Source organism: Schistocerca gregaria, chromosome 2 (genome assembly GCF_023897955.1).
Source record: "Schistocerca gregaria isolate iqSchGreg1 chromosome 2, iqSchGreg1.2, whole genome shotgun sequence".
Taxonomy (NCBI): domain Eukaryota; kingdom Metazoa; phylum Arthropoda; class Insecta; order Orthoptera; family Acrididae; genus Schistocerca; species Schistocerca gregaria.
In genome coordinates this window covers 1,043,130,590-1,043,149,715 of record NC_064921.1, presented here as the reverse complement: position 1 = coordinate 1,043,149,715, position 19,126 = coordinate 1,043,130,590, and the positions used below count along the sequence as shown (strand labels likewise).

Here is a 19,126-nt window from a genome sequence, read left to right as displayed (position 1 = left end):
GCTCTAATCCATTATTTTGTTTGCTACTTGCAATTGCAACACTGGGCAATACCTGCTTACAGTAATAACTTATTTCATTACCCGGTTAAAATCCAACTAATTTTTAATTATATTTAGGAAAAATTAATTATTTTCGTCATCGTTGTCTTCATCTCAGAGTAACAACATTTACATCCAGTGTTCTAAATTAATTGTAAGGTCTATATTTTTCACTAAAAGAAATTGCTTTCTGAGCTTGAAGCCCATGTTTGGTTTTCAAGATATACTTTTAGTGAAGAACACCCTTTTTATTTGCGATGGTCTGCTTCTTGTTTCACCATTTCTTCTTTCATCATGCATTTTTCTTCCAATGCAAAGTCATGCCACCTCATCTGCTGCTTTGAAATCAATTGTAGTCTGCTTCACTACTCTGTATAGCTCAATGTTGCTCCAAATTTCATCCATAAATGGAAATTTGTAACCATATAAACCACGTATGCAACACCAACGGGACGACAGGTGGGAAACGTGTATACTCAGAAACAAGTAACAGCCGACAGTCATGATATTATATTCATTTGATATGTATCGTTCTCCGATATATGTTCTTTATTATCGAAATATCTTCCCGGCACCTTTAGGATCTTCGGGTTCATTGCCTTAGAACTGTACTGCACTTTATTCGATATACGTGGAATATGTTAGCTTCCTCATAAATTGTAGCAAGATTAAGCAGCAGATTTGCCAGCCATAAGAAAAAATTGAAATATGTCAATATGTAACTGGTATTATTTCACAACAGAGTTAAAAAGTTTCGTAGTAGTTCATTAGTGTGTCTTCTGTTATTTATACAGCATCAAAAATAATTCATCCACTTCACACATGGTTAATTGGTGGAGGTCTTTCGTTCTCATGGACGAGAGTCCTTCCTCACGGCTGGTGAGAAAATTTTGATTATCCTCATGGATACAATCTGAAAAACTTATGCCAACAGCTAACGGATGAACGAGGAACGAAAATATGTTAGTTATAAAAATTTTTATTTTAACACACTTTAATTTTATTGTATTAAAATTGATTTATGATATTTCCAAAGTTACCCGAATAAAGTTAAAGGAACTTGAAAAAATTCTTAATTCACGTAGTGTTTAATCAGATTATGATTTTATTGAACGAGCTCAGCTGATTTTCGAACTAGTTGTATCCAGATTTCCCATTTAAAGTATTGCATAAATATATAAGGTCTAATCCATTGTTTTGGACACACTTCACGCCAACGTAACCTAACTGAAAATGTATTCCTAAGCTTTTCGTAATACTCTTAAAGTAAACTGCGTGTTTTCTTTTACGCCTCGCAGAAGGCAGAAAATCAATCTGTTGTTGAAGTTTCATTCTCATGGTTAGTACTCACTGTTCATTGTGGCTGGAGATTGACGGCGAAGCGCTCTTATGCTGTGACGGAAGACGACCACGCTACCTCACTGAAGACGCTGTCACAACCGATTAGCCCTTGACGATGGCAGGGCAACATACTGCGCGTGCGGGACACGTATTTTATAGATAAGTGTTATCTGTATTCCTGTAGTTGGCCAGAAAGCAGATTGTGCATCAGTCTGAAATAAACACGCTTCTCTGATACGACAGTGATAACTCAGCTGGCTACGAGGAAATGTGTAAGTCGATGGTACTGGTATATTCTCAGCTGTAATAAAAATGAAAGACACCAAAGTTCTAGCCGCATTTGTTAGGAGTCACAGTGGTTCTTAAACTTCATTCTTTTTTGTTCACTATTAGTCTTATGATGGGTCTGATACAGCCTGCCAAGCGTTCCTCTCCTTTCGCAAACTTTTCATCTCGTAGTGGCACTTACAACAACCTACGTCTTCAGTTATTTGCCGAATGCATTCCAATATCTGTCTTCCTCTGTTATTTTACACTCTGCAGCTCCCTCTAGTACCGTGGAAGATAATCCCTGATGTCTTAAGAGATGTTGTGTCATCATGTCCCTTCTACATGTCAGCGTTTGCCACACATTCCTGTCCACACCGATTCTGCAGATAAACTCCTCGTTCCTTGCCTTATCAGTTCACCTAATTTTCGACAATGTTCTGTAGCTCCACATCTCCAGTCAAGTATCTTCTGTTCCCTCTTTCCCACAGTCATTGTTTCACTACCAGACAATACTGGGCTGCAAACGCATATTCTCAGAAAATTCTCCTCAAACTAAGACCTGTGTTTGGTAATGGCTGACTTGTCTTAGCCAGGAATGCCCCTTTTGGCAGCACTAGCCTGCTTTCCAAGTCCTCCTTGCTCTGTCCATGATAGATTATTTTGGTGCCTGGGTAGCAGAATTCTTTAAGTTCGTCTAGTTAATTTGACAATGGTATGCTTACTTCAAAGCTTCACGATACATCTACAGATGGAAATTGCGGGCTGGCCTTCAGTGAATGAGGAAATAGTTGAACACATGCGCACAGATGTCCGTTTGGAAGATCTTAAGACTGCCATCGTGATGTTCGTGAAATCTTAAACAGGAAATTGGAAAACTGATGAATCGGCGATGGTGGAGTTGATGATAAGCAGTTCTTGTTATGGCCCTCACACTCTCCCGTCCGAAGCATGTGACTTCCGTGTGTAGGGTTATGCGAAAGACTCAGCGTTGACACCTCTGCTACCAACAAACGTATCAGAACTGGAGCTCGCATCTACAGTCCTTTTGAACAGATGGATAGAGACATGATGAGCTGAATGTGAGAAGAGCTTAATTATCGACTTGGTACTTGCAAGATCAGTAGGGGTCACATATGGATGACATGTAATATGCCAAAAAGACTTCTTTAATTTTTCCATGTGTGTGCAAAACCCTGTGAGAAAGTGTCCTACAATTTATCTGTAGCATTATCTGCAAAATCGTTTCAGTCACTTATGATAAGCTTGTACGCTACCCATCTCACTACAATATGTAAATAAAATTGAGACAAGTACATGAATATGCAGTTAATGATGAGTAAAGTTGTAGAACAACTTCTTGTTCTTCATACTAAGTGAAACATAAGAACGTCACAGTTCAAATGGCATTATAACGGCATCCCCTACCTCTCCTCTCATTAACAATTCTTCCATTACTTTAGATGTTATTAAAAAGGAGTAACCAATGACATATACCTCTGGTAGCATGTCAATCCACCAATCACATGACAAGGGATTTGAATTGCAAGATGTAGTTAATACCCTAGGAGGGAGGGGGGGGGGGGGAGAGGGAAGCACTATAAAGTCTGGCTGATCCTAAGTTTTAAATACGACTTTTTCATTAATTTGGAAGTTGTTTACTTTTGTAATTATCGTCGACTAGAGTATATTACACGGAAAGTTACATCAGCAGTAGTGCTCATGTATATTTTGCAATGTTACAGGAGGAATTTTAATATTTTTAATGAATATAATGCATGTTATGAAGATCGAACTAGGGTCACCTATTAGTCTACAGTTCACTCATACATGTGAAGCGCCAATAAATGAGACGCTCTTGCTTTGAAACGAACACAGACATTGTAAATGTGGAAACATTTAATTTGAATGTCTGTTGTGGTTGCAAACTGTGATACAACCCTCGAATTGAGCGCATCGAAAAATGCAGATTAGAATGTAAGCTATAACAGATGCTCCAATATTTCAACCATTTTTTTATTTTATACATCAATTAAGCAATGACAACAAGTTCAATGTAATTTGTACTCTACAACTTTATGAATTTTGTAATATAATACAGACGATTTTGCTGTGGGGGAAAGTTCAAATTTTCACATATCATCCTAATTCTTTAGATATAGATATGTGATCTACATATGTTTTTTGCTAAAAAATCTCTAATTGTCTTCATAAATAACTTTATTTTGTTGTGAAGACCGTATTTGAGAAGTTTCGAATTTAACTTTCGGTATGGCATCTTGTTCCATCATTTTCTGCAACCGTGGTGCCTTTAAGTTTCTCATTTGATGCAATACAGTGTTATACTTGATTTTTTAAAAAAATGCTGTGCATTAAAAATCTCGTTAAAATGTGCCACTTTCAGTTAGGTTAGTTGTGGTAAAGAGGTGGAAAATATAACGTTGGTGGATCAACATGCTACCACAGGTATACTCATGATCAGAAGCATTAAAAAGAAAGCTATATTAGCCACTCAGTAAAGTTATTTGCATTGTTTCCTGTAATATTTTCTTGCCCCTTATATGAGGCTTGGTCAGTTCGTTTTTGAAACATAACATCACTTAGGTCTAACAAGTTCAACGATTACTGCATCACATCTCTCTTTTTTAGCAGAGATCCTGTATTTTGTACTGTCGTAGAATAATTTAGATGTGAAGAATAACGTTGTGCTGTTAATCTGAGTATCTACAATCATATTTTTAGGAACCACACTTGCGAAGTGTGGAAGTTTTTTCGTAGGTTTCCTGCACTGGCACTAAATCCTCTGATTGGCCACTGGCTAGTAAGGCGCTACCCTCTGGTAGCGCTGATTGGATGCCAGTAAAAAGTTTGGCATCAATTCGAGAAACATATGTCTGTATGAGGTTGCCCACGATATGGCAGTTATTGTAAGCCTGCTGAGATGAGCAGACTTGAGGTTCTGCATTCTGAGCTTACAGTTACACACTTTTTAACAATTGCATGTTATCAGTTGGACAGTCGATTTCCTAGATATTTGGTACATTATGATTTACAGTTCTGGCACCGTGCAACACGAACACCGTATGTTAGGAACGGGATAAAATATGTTTTATGTTTATGATACTAAACTGGTTCAGGTTAGTTTCTGTGATACTTTCTTGTGCTTTGTTCGTAGACATATGGACTGAGCTTTATATTTCTGGAAAATTTCTAGCAGCAAACATCTATGGTCGTTTAAAAGGGAGAGTAATGTTCTTAAATGTTATAGCATTTATGGTAAACATTAGATTATTTAATTACATGTAAATTCATTTAAATTTTATTCAGTTAGTCTTATATGAATTAGTTGTTGCTGTTGTCAATATTTTATTTTGGAATCATTCGATCTATGAATTCCATGGTTGTACTTGGTTGTTGTGTTCTGGTCTTAATTACGATGGATCAAATTTTATTTAATCTGAGTCATTAGTAGCAATTTATTGCTGTATTGATATTTGTTTTGGTAATATTCCGTATGTGTATGGACTGGTTAGAGCCTGTTGGTCTGATGAAGTAAAATCTGTACATGTATGATGCTCACATTATCAGTAACTCGAATTCAATCAGTCTGTTCCTTCCTTCAATCCCAAGGGAACAACTGCAAGTATCAGGGAGTAGCAGAGTGAGCTCAGTTGACTGAGCTACGGTGGACATTTTCTGTATTAATTAGTCTTCGGTTTCGTTCATAATAGCTTAATATTTTCCAGAATTCCTGGCGATGTAAAAGATGTTTCATTGACAGGACGCAAGCTGATGTACGAAATACAGAGTAGGAAGCTAGAGCCCAAAGCTACTACCTGGTAGTTGGCTAAACAAGCTTGCCAAAATAGTCTTCTGCAATTAGTCAACAGATTACCGAATCCAGTTAACGAATATATGTTTGTTATAAAAATGTTTATTTTAATACAGTTTAATTTTATTGCATGAAAAATTATTTAATGATATTTCCAAAACTACCTTGAAAAAATTGTTAATTCACACAGTGTTTAATCAGAGTAGAGCGTTATTTAAACGATTTTATAGAACGAGCTAAGCAGCTTTTGGAATTAGTTGTATCCAGATTTCCCATTTAAAAACTGCATAAATGTATAAGGACTTAGTATCGCTAATCTACTGTTTTGGAGACACTTCACGCCAACAGAACATAACTGAAAATATATTCTGAAGCTTTTCATATTACTCTTAAATGAAACTGCGTGTTTTCTTTTACGCCTCGCATAAGGCCTAAAAGCAATCCCTGGTCGAAGTTTCATTCTCATGGTTAGTATTTACTGTTCATTGTGGCTGGAGATTGACGGCGAAGCGCTCTTATGCTGTGACGGAAGACAACCATGCTACCTCACTGAAGACTCTGTCGCAACCGATTAGCCCTTGACGATGGCAGGGCAACATACTGCGCGTGCGGGATACGTCTTTTATAGATAAGTGTTATCTGTATTCCCGTAGTGGGCAATACAACAGATTGTGCATCAGTCTGAAATAAATACGCTTCTCTGATAAAGCAGTGATACCTCAACTGGCTATGACGAAATGTGTAAGTCGATGGTACTGGTATATTCTTAGCTGCAATAAAAATGAAAGACACTAAATTTCTAGCCACATTAGCCAGGAGTCATAGTGGTTCTTAAACTTCATTCTTTTTTATTCACTATCAGTGTTATGATGGATCTGATACAGCCTGCCAAGCGTTCCTGTCCTTTTCCAAACCTTTCGTCTCGTAGTACCACTTACAACCTACGTCTTCAGTTAGATGCCAAATGTATTTCAATATCTGTCTTCCTCTACTAGTGTACACTCTGCAGCTCCCTCTAGTGCCGTGGAAGATAATCCCTGATGTCTTAAGAAATGTGTCATCATGTCCCTTCTTCATGTCAGCGTTTTCCAAATGTTCCTGTCCTCACCGATTCTGCAGATAATCTCCTCATTCTTTGCCTTATCAGTACACCTAATTTTCAACACTGTCCCGTAGCACCACATCTCCTATGTTTCTATTCTCTTCTGCTGCTTACTTCCCAGTCATTGTTCACTACCAGGCAGTACTACGCTCCAAACATATATTCTCAGAAATTTCTCCTCAAATTAAGACCTGTGTTTGGTAATGGCTGACTTCTCTTGGCCAGGAACGCCCTTTTTGTTCGCACTAGCCTTGTTTCCCCAAGTCCTCCTTCATCTGTCCATTATAGATTATTTCGGATCCTGGGCAGCAGAATTCTGTAAGTTCGTCTCGTTTGTGGACTCAACTCTGATGCTATGTTTCTCGCTGTTCTCATTTCCAATATTACTCATTGCTTCCGTCTTTCTTCGATTTAGGCTTAATTCACAGTTCTTACTCTTTAGACTGGTCGCTCCACTAAACAGATCCTTTAATTGTTCTTCACTTTCGCAGAATGTAGTAATGTCATTGGTTAATAATATCATTGATATCCTTTCACCTTAACCTTAATCTCACTCTTGTACCCTTCTTTAACTTGCGTCATTGCTTCTTTGATGTAGACACTGAACAGTTAAAGTGAAAGATCGCATCCGCGTCTTACATCCTTTATATTCCTTACACTTCATTCTTGATCATACATTCTCATTGTTTCCTCTTGGTTCTTATACATGCTGTACGCAATTATTATAAATGATTGAAGATATTTCATAAATTCGCAGTAGCTATGTTAACTGACATACTGCCACAAAACTCAATGCTCACATAGAAAAACTCAAAAAGTTTTGTACTGTTGCAGCTGCACTTCATGTTTCTGCCACAAGATCGCAGCTGTGAGCAGTTAGTCAAAATGGTGACAGTCGTCGAGAAAGTATGCATTATTCTTGAAATTGCGTTCACGTCACAATGAGATTAAGCAAATATCCACCAAGTGCGAAATCCATTTGGCAATGGTATGCTCACTTTAAAGCTTCACGATACATCAACATTTGGAAATCAGCAGGTCGGCCTCCGGTGAATGAAGAAATAGTTGAACACCTGCTCACAGATGTCCACAAACAGAGGAAGCAAGAGAACTGAACATACCACAGGTGACCGTTTGGATGATCTTGAGACTACCATTGTGATGTTCGTGAATTCTTAAACAGGAAATTGAGATACTGATGAATTGGTGCTGGTGGATTTTATGATAAGCAGTTCGTGCCATGGCCCTCAACCTGTACCGTCTGCGTGGATGCGACTTTTGTGTGTAGGGTTATGTGAAAGATTCGTTATTGACACCTCCTCTACCAACAAACCGATCAGAGCTGGAAGCTCGCATCAACAGTCCTTTTGAACAGATGGATAGAGACATGGTGAGCTGCATGTGAGAAGAGCTTGATCATCGACCTGCAGAATCAGTAGGGGCCACATATGGATGACATATAATATGCCAAAAAGACTTCTTTAATTTTTCCATGGGTGTGCAAAACCTTGTGAGAAAGTTTCCTATAATTTATCAATAGCAAATGTGTAAAATCGGAGTGGCCGCGCGGTTTGAGGCGTCCTGTCACGGACTACGCGGCCCTTCCGCCGCAGGTTCAAGTCCTTCCTCAGGCATGGGTGTGTGTGTTGTTCTTAGCATAAGTTAGGTTACGTAGTGTGTAAGTCTAGGGACCGATGACCTAAGCAAATTGGTCCCTTAAAAATTCACACCCATCTGAACATTTTTCTTTCTGTTTCAGTCACTTATGATAAAGTTTTACAGTACCCATCTCACTACAATACGTAAATAAAATTGATACAAGAACATGAATACGCAGTTAATGTTGAGTAAAGTTGTCGGAAAACTTCTAGTTCTTCATACTAACTAAAACATAAGGACTTCACAATTTAAATGTTCGCCGATTTTTCTGTGTTCTGAGCACAAATGGTCCACTCAGTACACCGATTTTACTTGGAAGCTTACTTCTACATAACACTTGGTTTTCTTATCAAGTTTAGCCATAGAATGATAGAGTACTCTATATTTAAAGATGCACAGTGTTCTATGTGGGTGGAAGTGATAAGTGGCAAACACACATTTTGTTTATGAATATACATTTTAATCTTCAAAAGGCTGGAGTAATAATTATACAGAAGCTACTGCTTATCACACAACACAAAACAACAGAGCCAACTTACAAAGTTCAGTCAAAGTTCTGTATAAATGTCTTTTACTTAAGAACACTACTGGCCATTGAAAGTGCTACACCAAGAAGAAATGCAGATGATAAACGGGTATTCATTGGGCAAATATATTATACTAGAACTGACATGTGATAACATTTTCACTCAATTTAGGTACATAGATCCTGAGAAATCAGTACCCAGAACAACCACCTCTGGCCGTAATAACGGCCTTTATATGCCTGGGCATTGAGTAAAACAGGGCTTGGAAGGCTGCCCATGCAGCTTCAACACGATACCACAGTTTGAAACGTCCCCTTAGAAAAATTTATACACGACTGTGCTTAAACTGACACACAATATTTTTAGCGCAACACAATCTGACTTTCAAAAATCCCTACGAAAGAATGGCCCTGACTAACATTAACCTATACGTTTCACAAATCACTTACCTCACAAAAATCTTCGTTACTCAAGCTACTGCAATACAGCGAGCGCCACTACTGCCAGCTAAATAAAAGATTCAAACTACTGAAGGCACTAACTACTGATAGGCATAGTTAGCAAGTGAAAGATTTTAATAGAGAACAAACAATGTATTTACCTTTATAGTCATAATATATATATCAGTTGATGACACCAATTCTTACAAATTTCAAAACTCGGCCATCTCTCTCCCCACGGCCACCACTGCTGGCGGCTCACCTCCAACTGCGCAACGCTACGCGCTGTTAGCATCCAGCTGCCGCTGCCCAACACTACAATGGCGAGTATTACAACAATGCCAACCAGCCACAGGCTGCACACGGCACAGCCAGTGATTTTCATACAGAGCGCTACGTGGCGGCGGCGTTACCAATAAAAAAACCTAAACTGCCTACTTACATTGCCCCCATGCTCCCCACAAAAAATTTTTACAAATTGTTTTGGGCAGTGGCCAATAATGATTTGATAAAATTTTTCATAATTACTATAACAAAGATATCAAATGCACACACTTATTGATACAATGTTGGTCAGAAGCTAAAATTCCCTCACAGTCCATAAAGACAGTCCTGATCGTTCATCATAGTAAAATTGCAGTGGTTTTTTTTTTCAAAGTCTCAGCAATAAAAGAAACTGCACTTGGAAGTAGTGGATTTCTAAGCAGTCTTGAAGAAGTAGTGTTGTCCTTCCAACGAAAGACAGTGCTGACTCTTGACATGCAGACAGGTAATGGGCCACAGCAGAGGCAGTCGACGTTGAAGACTATCGGTAGGTAGGTCATCACAGACCAGACCCACTGTAGTCCTGGTAGAGATTACTATTGGTGGGCCACCAGAGGTGCAGACCCACTGCAGTCCTTGTAGAAATAATGGTACCGGTGGGTCGTCAAAGGTGTAGACCCACTGTAGTCCTTGTAGAGATGGCCAGCAGCCATCTGTTTGACTGTGCAGGCGCACAATCACCATTGATGAGTCTTGCGGATAACATAGCAAGTATATAATTCACCACTTGTCCATTCACAAAGTTTTTGGAATTGTCCTTAGAACCAGCAATGCTGTTAACCAGTCCCTTGCTGAGTTATTAACACATGTGCAAACACTATCAGTCCCTACTTCTCACATATTGTCAATGTACTATGACCAACAGAAACGTGTGCAGTGAAATGTAATTTACAAGTTACTTAATTTGATGAACTGGTGTCAATTACAATTTTATAACATGAGAATACAATAACAAAGGTACAAAATACATCTTTAAATAACATAACGATACAGAGAACATTTGCAGTAGTACAGGCTTTACAAAAGAATCGAAATAACAAATTCATAGGTGTTGCAAAAATTATGACAGAAGTACATAAATAAAAGATCAGAATAATTATTGAAACATCAACTTCACACATGAACATTAAAACAGACCAGAATAAATAATTTCTAAACATATTTACAAAGAAAACGACATATTATTAATGCAAATTATATTTGAGGATAACAGTATTCCTCATCATAGTAAATGTAGCTGAATATTAGAAAATTCTACAACATAAGTCTTATCAGATGAACATATAAAGACAGGAAGAATATAAATACACAAGGGTACACAAACACATAGTGGGATAACACAAAAGGAAAGGACAGGGTTTGTTTTCAGTGTAACGTTTGGGACTGCAGTATAACCCAAAACTTCATTCTGTAGATCTTTCGTCATATCTCAACATTTGTTTCCACCAAAAATATCCTATCCAAGCATGCTTTCTGTATTTTGCTCACATCCTCTTTCAAAAATAGTTTTTCTCCACTGTACACTACTTTTTTGGCCAAACCATTTTCTTAAAGCTTCTCAATGCTTTTCTTCCAATTCATCATAGTTAGTTTCTTATATAGTCTACCCCCTCTTAAGCTAACTTAAATCTACTGAGCTCAGATGCTTAACTAAGGGATGAGGCAATGCAGCAGCACAAAACAATTTACACAAACAGCAATGTTAAAAAATGGAAATTGGCAAAAAAAGGCAGCAATGTTGTTGTTGTTGTTGTCTTCAGTCCTGAGACTGGTTTGATGCAGCTCTCCATGCTACTCTATCCTGTGCAAGCTGCTTCATCTCCCAGTACCTACTGCAACCTACATCCTTCGAATCTGCTTAGTGTACTCATCTCTCGGTCTCCCTCTACGATTTTTACCCTCCACGCTGCCCTCCAATGCTAAATTTGTGATCCCTTGATGCCTCAAAACATGTCCTACCAACCGATCCCTTCTTCTAGTCAAGTTGTGCCACAAACTTCTCTTCTCCTCAATACCTCCTCATTAGTTACGTGATCTATCCATCTTATCTTCAGTATTCTTCTGTAGCACCACATTTCGAAAGCTTCTATTCTCTTCTTGTCCAAACTAGTTATCGTCCATGTTTCACTTCCATACATGGCTACACTCCAAACAAATACTTTCAGAAACGACTTCCTGATACATAAATCTATATTCGATGTTAACAAATTTCTCTTCTTCAGAAACGCTTTCCTTGCCATTGCCAGTCTACATTTTATATCCTCTCTACTTCGACCATCATCAGTTATTTTACTTCCTAAATAGCAAAACTCCTTTACTACTTTAAGTGTCTCATTTCCTAATCTAATTCCCTCAGCATCACCCGATTTAATTTGACTACATTCCATTATCCTCGTTTTGCTTTTGTTAATGTTCATCTTATATCCTCCTTTCAAGACACTGTCCATTCCGTTCAACTGCTCTTCCAAGTCCTTTGCCGTCTCTGACAGAATTACAATGTCATCGGCGAACCTCAAAGTTTTTACTTCGTCTCCATGAATTTTAATACCTACTCCAAATTTTTCTTTTGTTTCCTTTACTGCTTGCTCAATATACAGATTGAATAACATTGGGGAGAGGCTACAACCCTGTCTCACTCCTTTCCCAACCACTGCTTCCCTTTCATGCCCCTCGACTCTTATTACTGCCATCTGGTTTCTGTACAAATTATAAATAGCCTTTCGCTCCCTGTATTTTACCCCTGCCACCTTTGGAATTTGAAAAAGAGTATTCCAGTCAACATTGTCAAAAGCTTTCTCTAAGTCTACAAATGCTAGAAACGTAGGTTTGCCTTTTCTTAATCTTTCTTCTAAGCAATATTACAACTAATATAAGGCAATGCGCAGTAATAAAATTGGCTTAACCTAGTAATACAAAGTGACATTCAGTAGCACTATGCCTGGCACATAGCAGCAGCAAATGCTATAAATTATACCTAAACATGACAAAGCTCAAGCAGAAAAAATATTACGCTAAAGACAACAATGCAGATAAGGGAAATGTATATTCACATCTTAATGTCTATATAATTAAAATGGTGCACCACGAAAACTTATTGTTCAAAAAATATTACCATGTACTTGAAAAGACAATTCTGTATGCAATTTCTGTGAAGGGAAATGTCTTTTCGTGCTACATCGTTTTTTTTTTAAGTGCATCATAAAGTTATTATTTACTGGATCTGTAGGCATAAAATATTTATATTAGTACATCCATAAAATTTATTTTAACCAATGCTTCAGTGCAGTTAGAAACTAGATATTAAACAAAATGAGTAAATAAATGCATAAAGCAAGCCACATGGCATTTCTCTCAACTAGCAAGACAATAGCCATGAAATGTTTCTCGTCGTTTCATTAGGCATTTTAGTAAATATCATAAATTAAGAGCTCCACAGTGTAATCATATGTTTTCAAGTTTGGGCGTGTAGTATTTGCGATGCTTTCTACAAAGGAATCTCAATAGCGAGGAGAATGATCTCTTTTTTTTTCTCCACCTGTGCCTCTGACAGGCACACACTAATGGCTTTCTTTTGTCAGGTGGTTGTCACGCAGCTGGGTGCCCACGACGCATTACATGCAGGTGGTCACTTAACTGTCTTATCGAAATACTTACGACACCAGTTTCCGCTACAGTGGCAGTCTCATATAAAAAAATTCACAGGTCAAGAATTTGCGTTACAAATATGTGGAAAGAAAAATCCTTTAAATAGAATAGTGTCCAAATAATTTTCGCCAGCATAGTGATACATTCACGCATATACACTCATTTCATAACTCTTAAAGTACGATTCTCGGTTTCCAACATCCTTTTTCACAAACCAGAGACCCTAACCACTACTCGTTATTCCTTACCTTATTACATATACATATTCGTCGACACTTTTTCAATATTCCATCGTAACAGATATGTAGCATAACCAAATAACTCACATAGCATCAGCTTAAACATACCCCAGCAGCATAATTCACATCGTCGTCGTAATAATATCATAACACCTCAGTCAAATTCTCAAAATCTCCGTAGCTTCCTCCAATAATTTCAAAACCTAAAATAAAATTCTCTGCTCATGTCAAAAGTGTCATCTGCCTCAAACGTACTTTAAAAATCGTGATCCCATACCAAATACACCATTCAAAGCTCTCATAGTATCACAATGGTTCTGAAAAAGTATGAACAGTTCACAAAGTACAGACAAAATACAATTTCATAAGTGTGAAGTTATTCAACCGTGTAATTACGTAAACATCTGTCACTGAAGTAGTAAAATAAATATTTGTTTCTCTCAGTTAAATGATCAGATAGCTGTGTAATTCTGAATTAGAGAAATATGGTACCGATATGTAAAGTTGTATAAGCAAATACCATATTAGCTAGGGCTCCTTGTGCTTGCCAAACACATAGAACACAAAGTAAGCGTGTACCCCCCTGAGTATTAATGTAATTATATCCTCAGGTGTTGCAGATTACAGCAATGGAATGAAATGTATCATGGAAAACCTTTGTATCATTGTACTTCAAATATCTTTAAGAATAAATGTTTAAGTACAAAATTAATCACTCAAATACGTGTAAGGGTAGCGCTAAACTGTGCGTCTTGTTGTAAGATAATCTCTGTGGAAGTGTCGTAGTTATCGTCCTCCAAAAACTAAGTTCTGCAGAAGTCAATGTACTTACCTCATGATAAACAAAAGTGAAATGTTTTGCGTATAGATATCGTAGTTACTACGCTTATTGCCGTGATGAAGTAAGTACTGTACTGTAACGTATTGTTGTGCTACAGAAAAGGCTGTCTCATTGTAGCTATACCACAAAAGTTACTAGTAAAACATGTTTTACTTTCCAGAATTATTCAGAAAAACTGCAGATATAAAACAGATACACCGCAAAAGCAACATTGTAAATTATCACTCATTAGTAGCGTCGTGATATAATCGTGTAGCTTTCACATAAACTAACCACTGTATCATCTGGTATCTCACAGAAAGTACATTAAATCCAGAATGTATTTTCAAGTAAACCAAAATGTTGCATTAAAATCTCATTAGCAATACTGGTAAATGTTCTAAGTATGTAAGCCTTATGGTCGTTACGTAATCGTGCAACTAACAAGCAAGAATGTACACACGCAATAACACTGTGACGTCTGTTCACTATAACAATGCATTCGTAATTTCTGTTTAAATATGTTCCGTAGGTTCTAGACTGGATAGTAAACTTCAAACATTGTTGCATGTTAACAGTTTCTCAGTGTGACAAAGCATACTAGAAATGTGAAGTGAAATGTTTTATGGCAAAGACAAAGTTAAAAAGCAGATTATCTCTCAATAAACGGTTTTACATGTGAAATGTGGGCTTCCTAGTACGCAGACTGTCAACTGAAAAGCAATTATCATGTGATTACGTCGGTAAGGAACACTGGAATTTTGCTCAAGGTTAGCTTATGTTATTTTTCTCTGAGCCGGCCGGCGCACGCGGCTGCCTGCGGTGCGAGTCATTGTTTGTTTCTTTGTTGGCGCGCGTCGTTATTGGGATTAACTTCTACAAATTCACCTTGCCGAGAGGGCCCTGCTCTGTTTGAATCCCGCCAGTTCTGAAGCAATTCAGGTCTGTCGTTACGATCATATCGTCTGTCGTCATGTCGGTAATTTCTGTAATTAATTGTTTGTCGGTCATGTGGTGGAGAATTTCTCCCTGAATTATCACTGCGCGGTGGACCCTTGCGTCTGAAGTTATTCTGTCTCCCGTGATAATAATTATTTTGGTTCCCATATTGTTTGTTTCTCTGATTGTCTCTGTGATAGTCACTACTGGGGAGAGGTGATCTTTCCCTGTAATAACTACTACTCTGCCAACGGTTGTCATACGGGTGGTGTCTGTTTTGGTCACGATTTACGTTGTGAGAATAGCCTTGTCGTGTCCAGTTATTATATCTTTCATCGCGGAATTGCGACGGATGTGACCTGTAATTGTTGTGTTCCTATTTTCGCGTTGCGTGATTGTCAATGTCAATTTCCAGTTCTTGTAACAGCCCCTGAAAAGCTTCAATGTCGTCTTTGCATCGTCCTGCTAAAATAATCTGTCGTAAATGTTCAGGTAATTTGATTAAGCAAATGCGGATGAGTTCTGAGGGGCTGTATGGGTTTGAAAGATACTGATTCTTATGTAACATGTCTTCAAAATATTTGACAAGACTGGAAAATTCAGATTGTTCGAAATGTTTCATCATTATGATGCTATGTTTTACTCGGTCTTGTGTGGCTTGGGACCAATATGCTGAGAGGAAGGCATGGTAAAATTCTCCTTCACTGTGGCAATCGTGAATGACCGATCGCATTCTTACAGCTGGTTCATTCTCTAAATAGCCACACATAAATTCTAATCTGTGCTCTAGTGACCAGTTGGGAGGAAAACAATGAGAGAATTGATGGAGCCACGCTTGTGGATGAATGTCGTTGCCAGAATTCTTAAATGTTTTGAATTTACGTGTAGTAATGAACAGCTTATAGTCAAAATCATCGTGTCGGCTGGTCGCATATCGGTCATTGTTACGTCGTTTCGGCGGTTCCATCTCAAAATTCGGTGTATTTTGCCAATTACTTTCATGATTTCCGAAATGCCCTGTGTTATTATTTTGTGGTTGTTCTGTATTGCTATGTCCCTCTTCCCATACTGGGGCGCGAGTGTCCTCTGAAATATGTAATTTTTGTATTACTTGAGCCAACTGATCTTGTACTTCCCGCATTTCTCTTTTGTATTGTGTGTTGATTTGATTTTGATTCTGTTTGAATTTCCTAATTTGTTCATACACTTCAGTGTCAGTGAAGGCTACAGGTTTTGTGTCATTCAGATCATCATCTACCTTCGTAGATAAGTTAGTGAACTGATCTGAAAGTTCGGCTACTTTCTCCGATAGTGAACACATTTCCTCAGTGTGTTTTTCTGAACCAAGTTTCAGAGTGTCCATTTGTGTTGAAATCGAATCTACTGTGACCTTTAAGTTTTCCTGAGTTCTTGCAAGTTGCGTAACCGAATCGGTGGATGCAACTGAGTCAATTTTAGCTTGCAAGGTCTCATGATTTTCATGAACAATTGTTTGCAGTTCTTTTATAGCTGCTTCGTGATTCTGTAATGCATTTTCATGCCGCGAAAAAATAGGTTGGAAATGCTCACAAATTTGTGTTTTTACGTCATTACAGACTTTTTGACATTTCCATTCGATTTTATGTAATTCAGTAGTTAAATCTTCACGTGTTTGTTCAAGCATATGTTCCACTGTGTCTAACTTTTGAAGCTTTTGCTGTGTTTGTCTCTGATTTTGTTCCATTGTGTCCAACTTTTGCTGTGTTTGTCTCTGATTTTGTTCGACGGTTTCTAATTTTTGAAGATTTTGTTCCATTGTGTCTAACTTTTGAAGATTTTGTTCCATTGTGTCTAACTGTTGCTGTGTTTGTCTCTGGTTTTGTTTCATTTGTTGCATTAATTGCAATAATAATGTATTAGTGTCTGGAATCTGATCATCTATGCTTTTCGGCAGTGCATTTGCACCGGCAACATTCACAGTTTGACAAGCAGAAAATGTGTCTCGGCTTATTTGAGAAAACGGTGAGGACGCAAAACCTGAATGTACAGTATTTGCAAGATTGTGTCCTGTCACATCGGATTCCTGACGCGAGCTGTTGCCGACCGATCGATCGATAATGCTTCCCTGTTCACTAATTGTTTCACTGCCTACACCATTATTTGCAACCCGGTCCATTTCCCTATGCACAATTACCAAATTACTACTTTGAACATTAGTTAATTCATTACATGGTGGCGCTAACACACTGCTTTCGTCTTCACTGTCATTTCTCAGTTTACTTTGTAGCCTAGTATTACGTTTTTCACATGCCATTATTGTCACAATATTTCACACGACAACACAAAAAAGCACAATTTGAAGAGCAAAAATAAGAGAACACATTAACATAGCACTGAAAATAATATCTAGTTAATTGCAAGCGCAGCTGCGAAATACTTGGTGCAACTCTACATGCATGCCACAACTGTTTTACTGTACAACAATGAAAGACTACAACTACAAAGGAAATTCCCTCTATGATTACGCGCTAGCAATAAAAAAAATATACATTAATTACACAAACTACAAGAAAAAATCAGAAGATTCCAGTGAGGTATCCTCGGCTAAGGGTCGTCATATGAAACGTCCCCTTTGAACAATTTATACACGACTGGTCTATATGAAACGTCTCCTTTGAAACATTATACAAGACTGTGCTTAAACTGACACACAATAGATTTTAGCGCAACGCAATCTGACTTTCAATAATCCCTACAAAAGAATGGCCCTGACTAACGTTAACCTATATGTTTCACAAATCACTTACCTCACAAAAATCTTCGTTACTCGAACTACTGCAATACAGCGAGCGCCACTACCGCCAGCTAACTAAAAGATTCAAACTACGGAAGTCACTAACTACTGATAGGCACAGTTAGCAAATAAAAGATTTTAATAGAGAACAAACAATGTATTTACCTTAATAGTCGTAATATATATAGCAGTTCATGACACCAATTCCTACAAATTTCAAAACTCCGCCATCTCTCTCCCCACGTCCACCACTGCTGGCGGCTCACCTCCAACTGCGCAATGCTACGCGCTGTTAGCATCCAGCTGCCGCTGCCCAACACTACAATGGCGAGTATTACAACAATGCCAACCAGCCACAGGCTGCACACGGCACAGCCAGTGATTTTCATACAGAGCGCTACGTGGCGGCGGCGTTACCAATAAAAAAACCTAAACTGCCTACTTACAAGTTCATCAAGAGTAGTGACTGGCGTATTGTGTCTTGCCAGTTGCTCGGCCACCATTGACCAGACGTTATCAGCTGGTGAGAGATCTGGAGAATGTGCTGGCCAGGGCAGCAGTCGAACATTTTCTGTATCCAGAAAGGCCCGTACAGGACCTGCAACATGAGGTCGTGCATTATCCTGCTGAAATGTAGGGTTTCAGAGGGATCGAATGAAGGGTAGAGCCACGAGTCGTAACACATCTGAAATGTAACGTCCACTGTTCAAAGTACCGTCAATGCGAACAAGAGGTGACCGAGACGTGTAACCAGTGGCACCCCATACCATCAAGCCGGGTGATACGCCAGTATGGCGATGACGAATACGCGCTTCCAATGTGCGTTCACCGCGATGTCGCCAAACACGGATGCGACCACCATGATGCTGTAAACATAACCTGGATTCATCCGAAAAAATGAAGTTTTGCCATTCGTGCACCCAGGTTCGTCGTTGAGTACACCATCACAGGCGCTCCTGTCTGTGATGCAGCGTCAAGGGTAACCGCAGCCATGGTCGCCCAGCAGATAGTCCATGCCGCTGCAAACGTCGTCGAACTGTTCGTGCAGGTGATTGTTGTCCTGCAAACGTCCCCATCTGTTGACGCAGGGATCGAGACGTGGCTGCACGGTCCGTTACATCCATCCGGGTAAGATACCAGTCATCTCGACTGCTAGTGATACGAGGCCGTTGGCATCCA

General features: G+C 38.6%; 2 protein-coding genes across 3 annotated transcripts in view; both read right to left on the bottom strand.

The window, feature by feature from the left end:
- LOC126335560 (UDP-glucosyltransferase 2-like) overlaps positions 1 to 6,076 on the bottom strand; it is a 121,911-nt gene extending 115,835 nt beyond the window's left edge. The window contains exon 1 of one of the 2 annotated variants that reach the window (XM_049998980.1): positions 5,959 to 6,076. In XM_049998980.1, the coding sequence (XP_049854937.1) occupies positions 5,959 to 6,019 (61 nt within the window). In that variant the 5' untranslated portion in view covers positions 6,020 to 6,076. Of the gene's footprint in view, positions 1 to 1,390; positions 1,546 to 5,958 lie in introns of those variants that run through there. The other variant, XM_049998979.1, reaches the window with a different exon arrangement.
- LOC126335559 (UDP-glucosyltransferase 2-like) overlaps positions 1 to 19,126 on the bottom strand; it is a 470,415-nt gene that overhangs the window by 250,373 nt on the left and 200,916 nt on the right. The window lies entirely within an intron of this gene.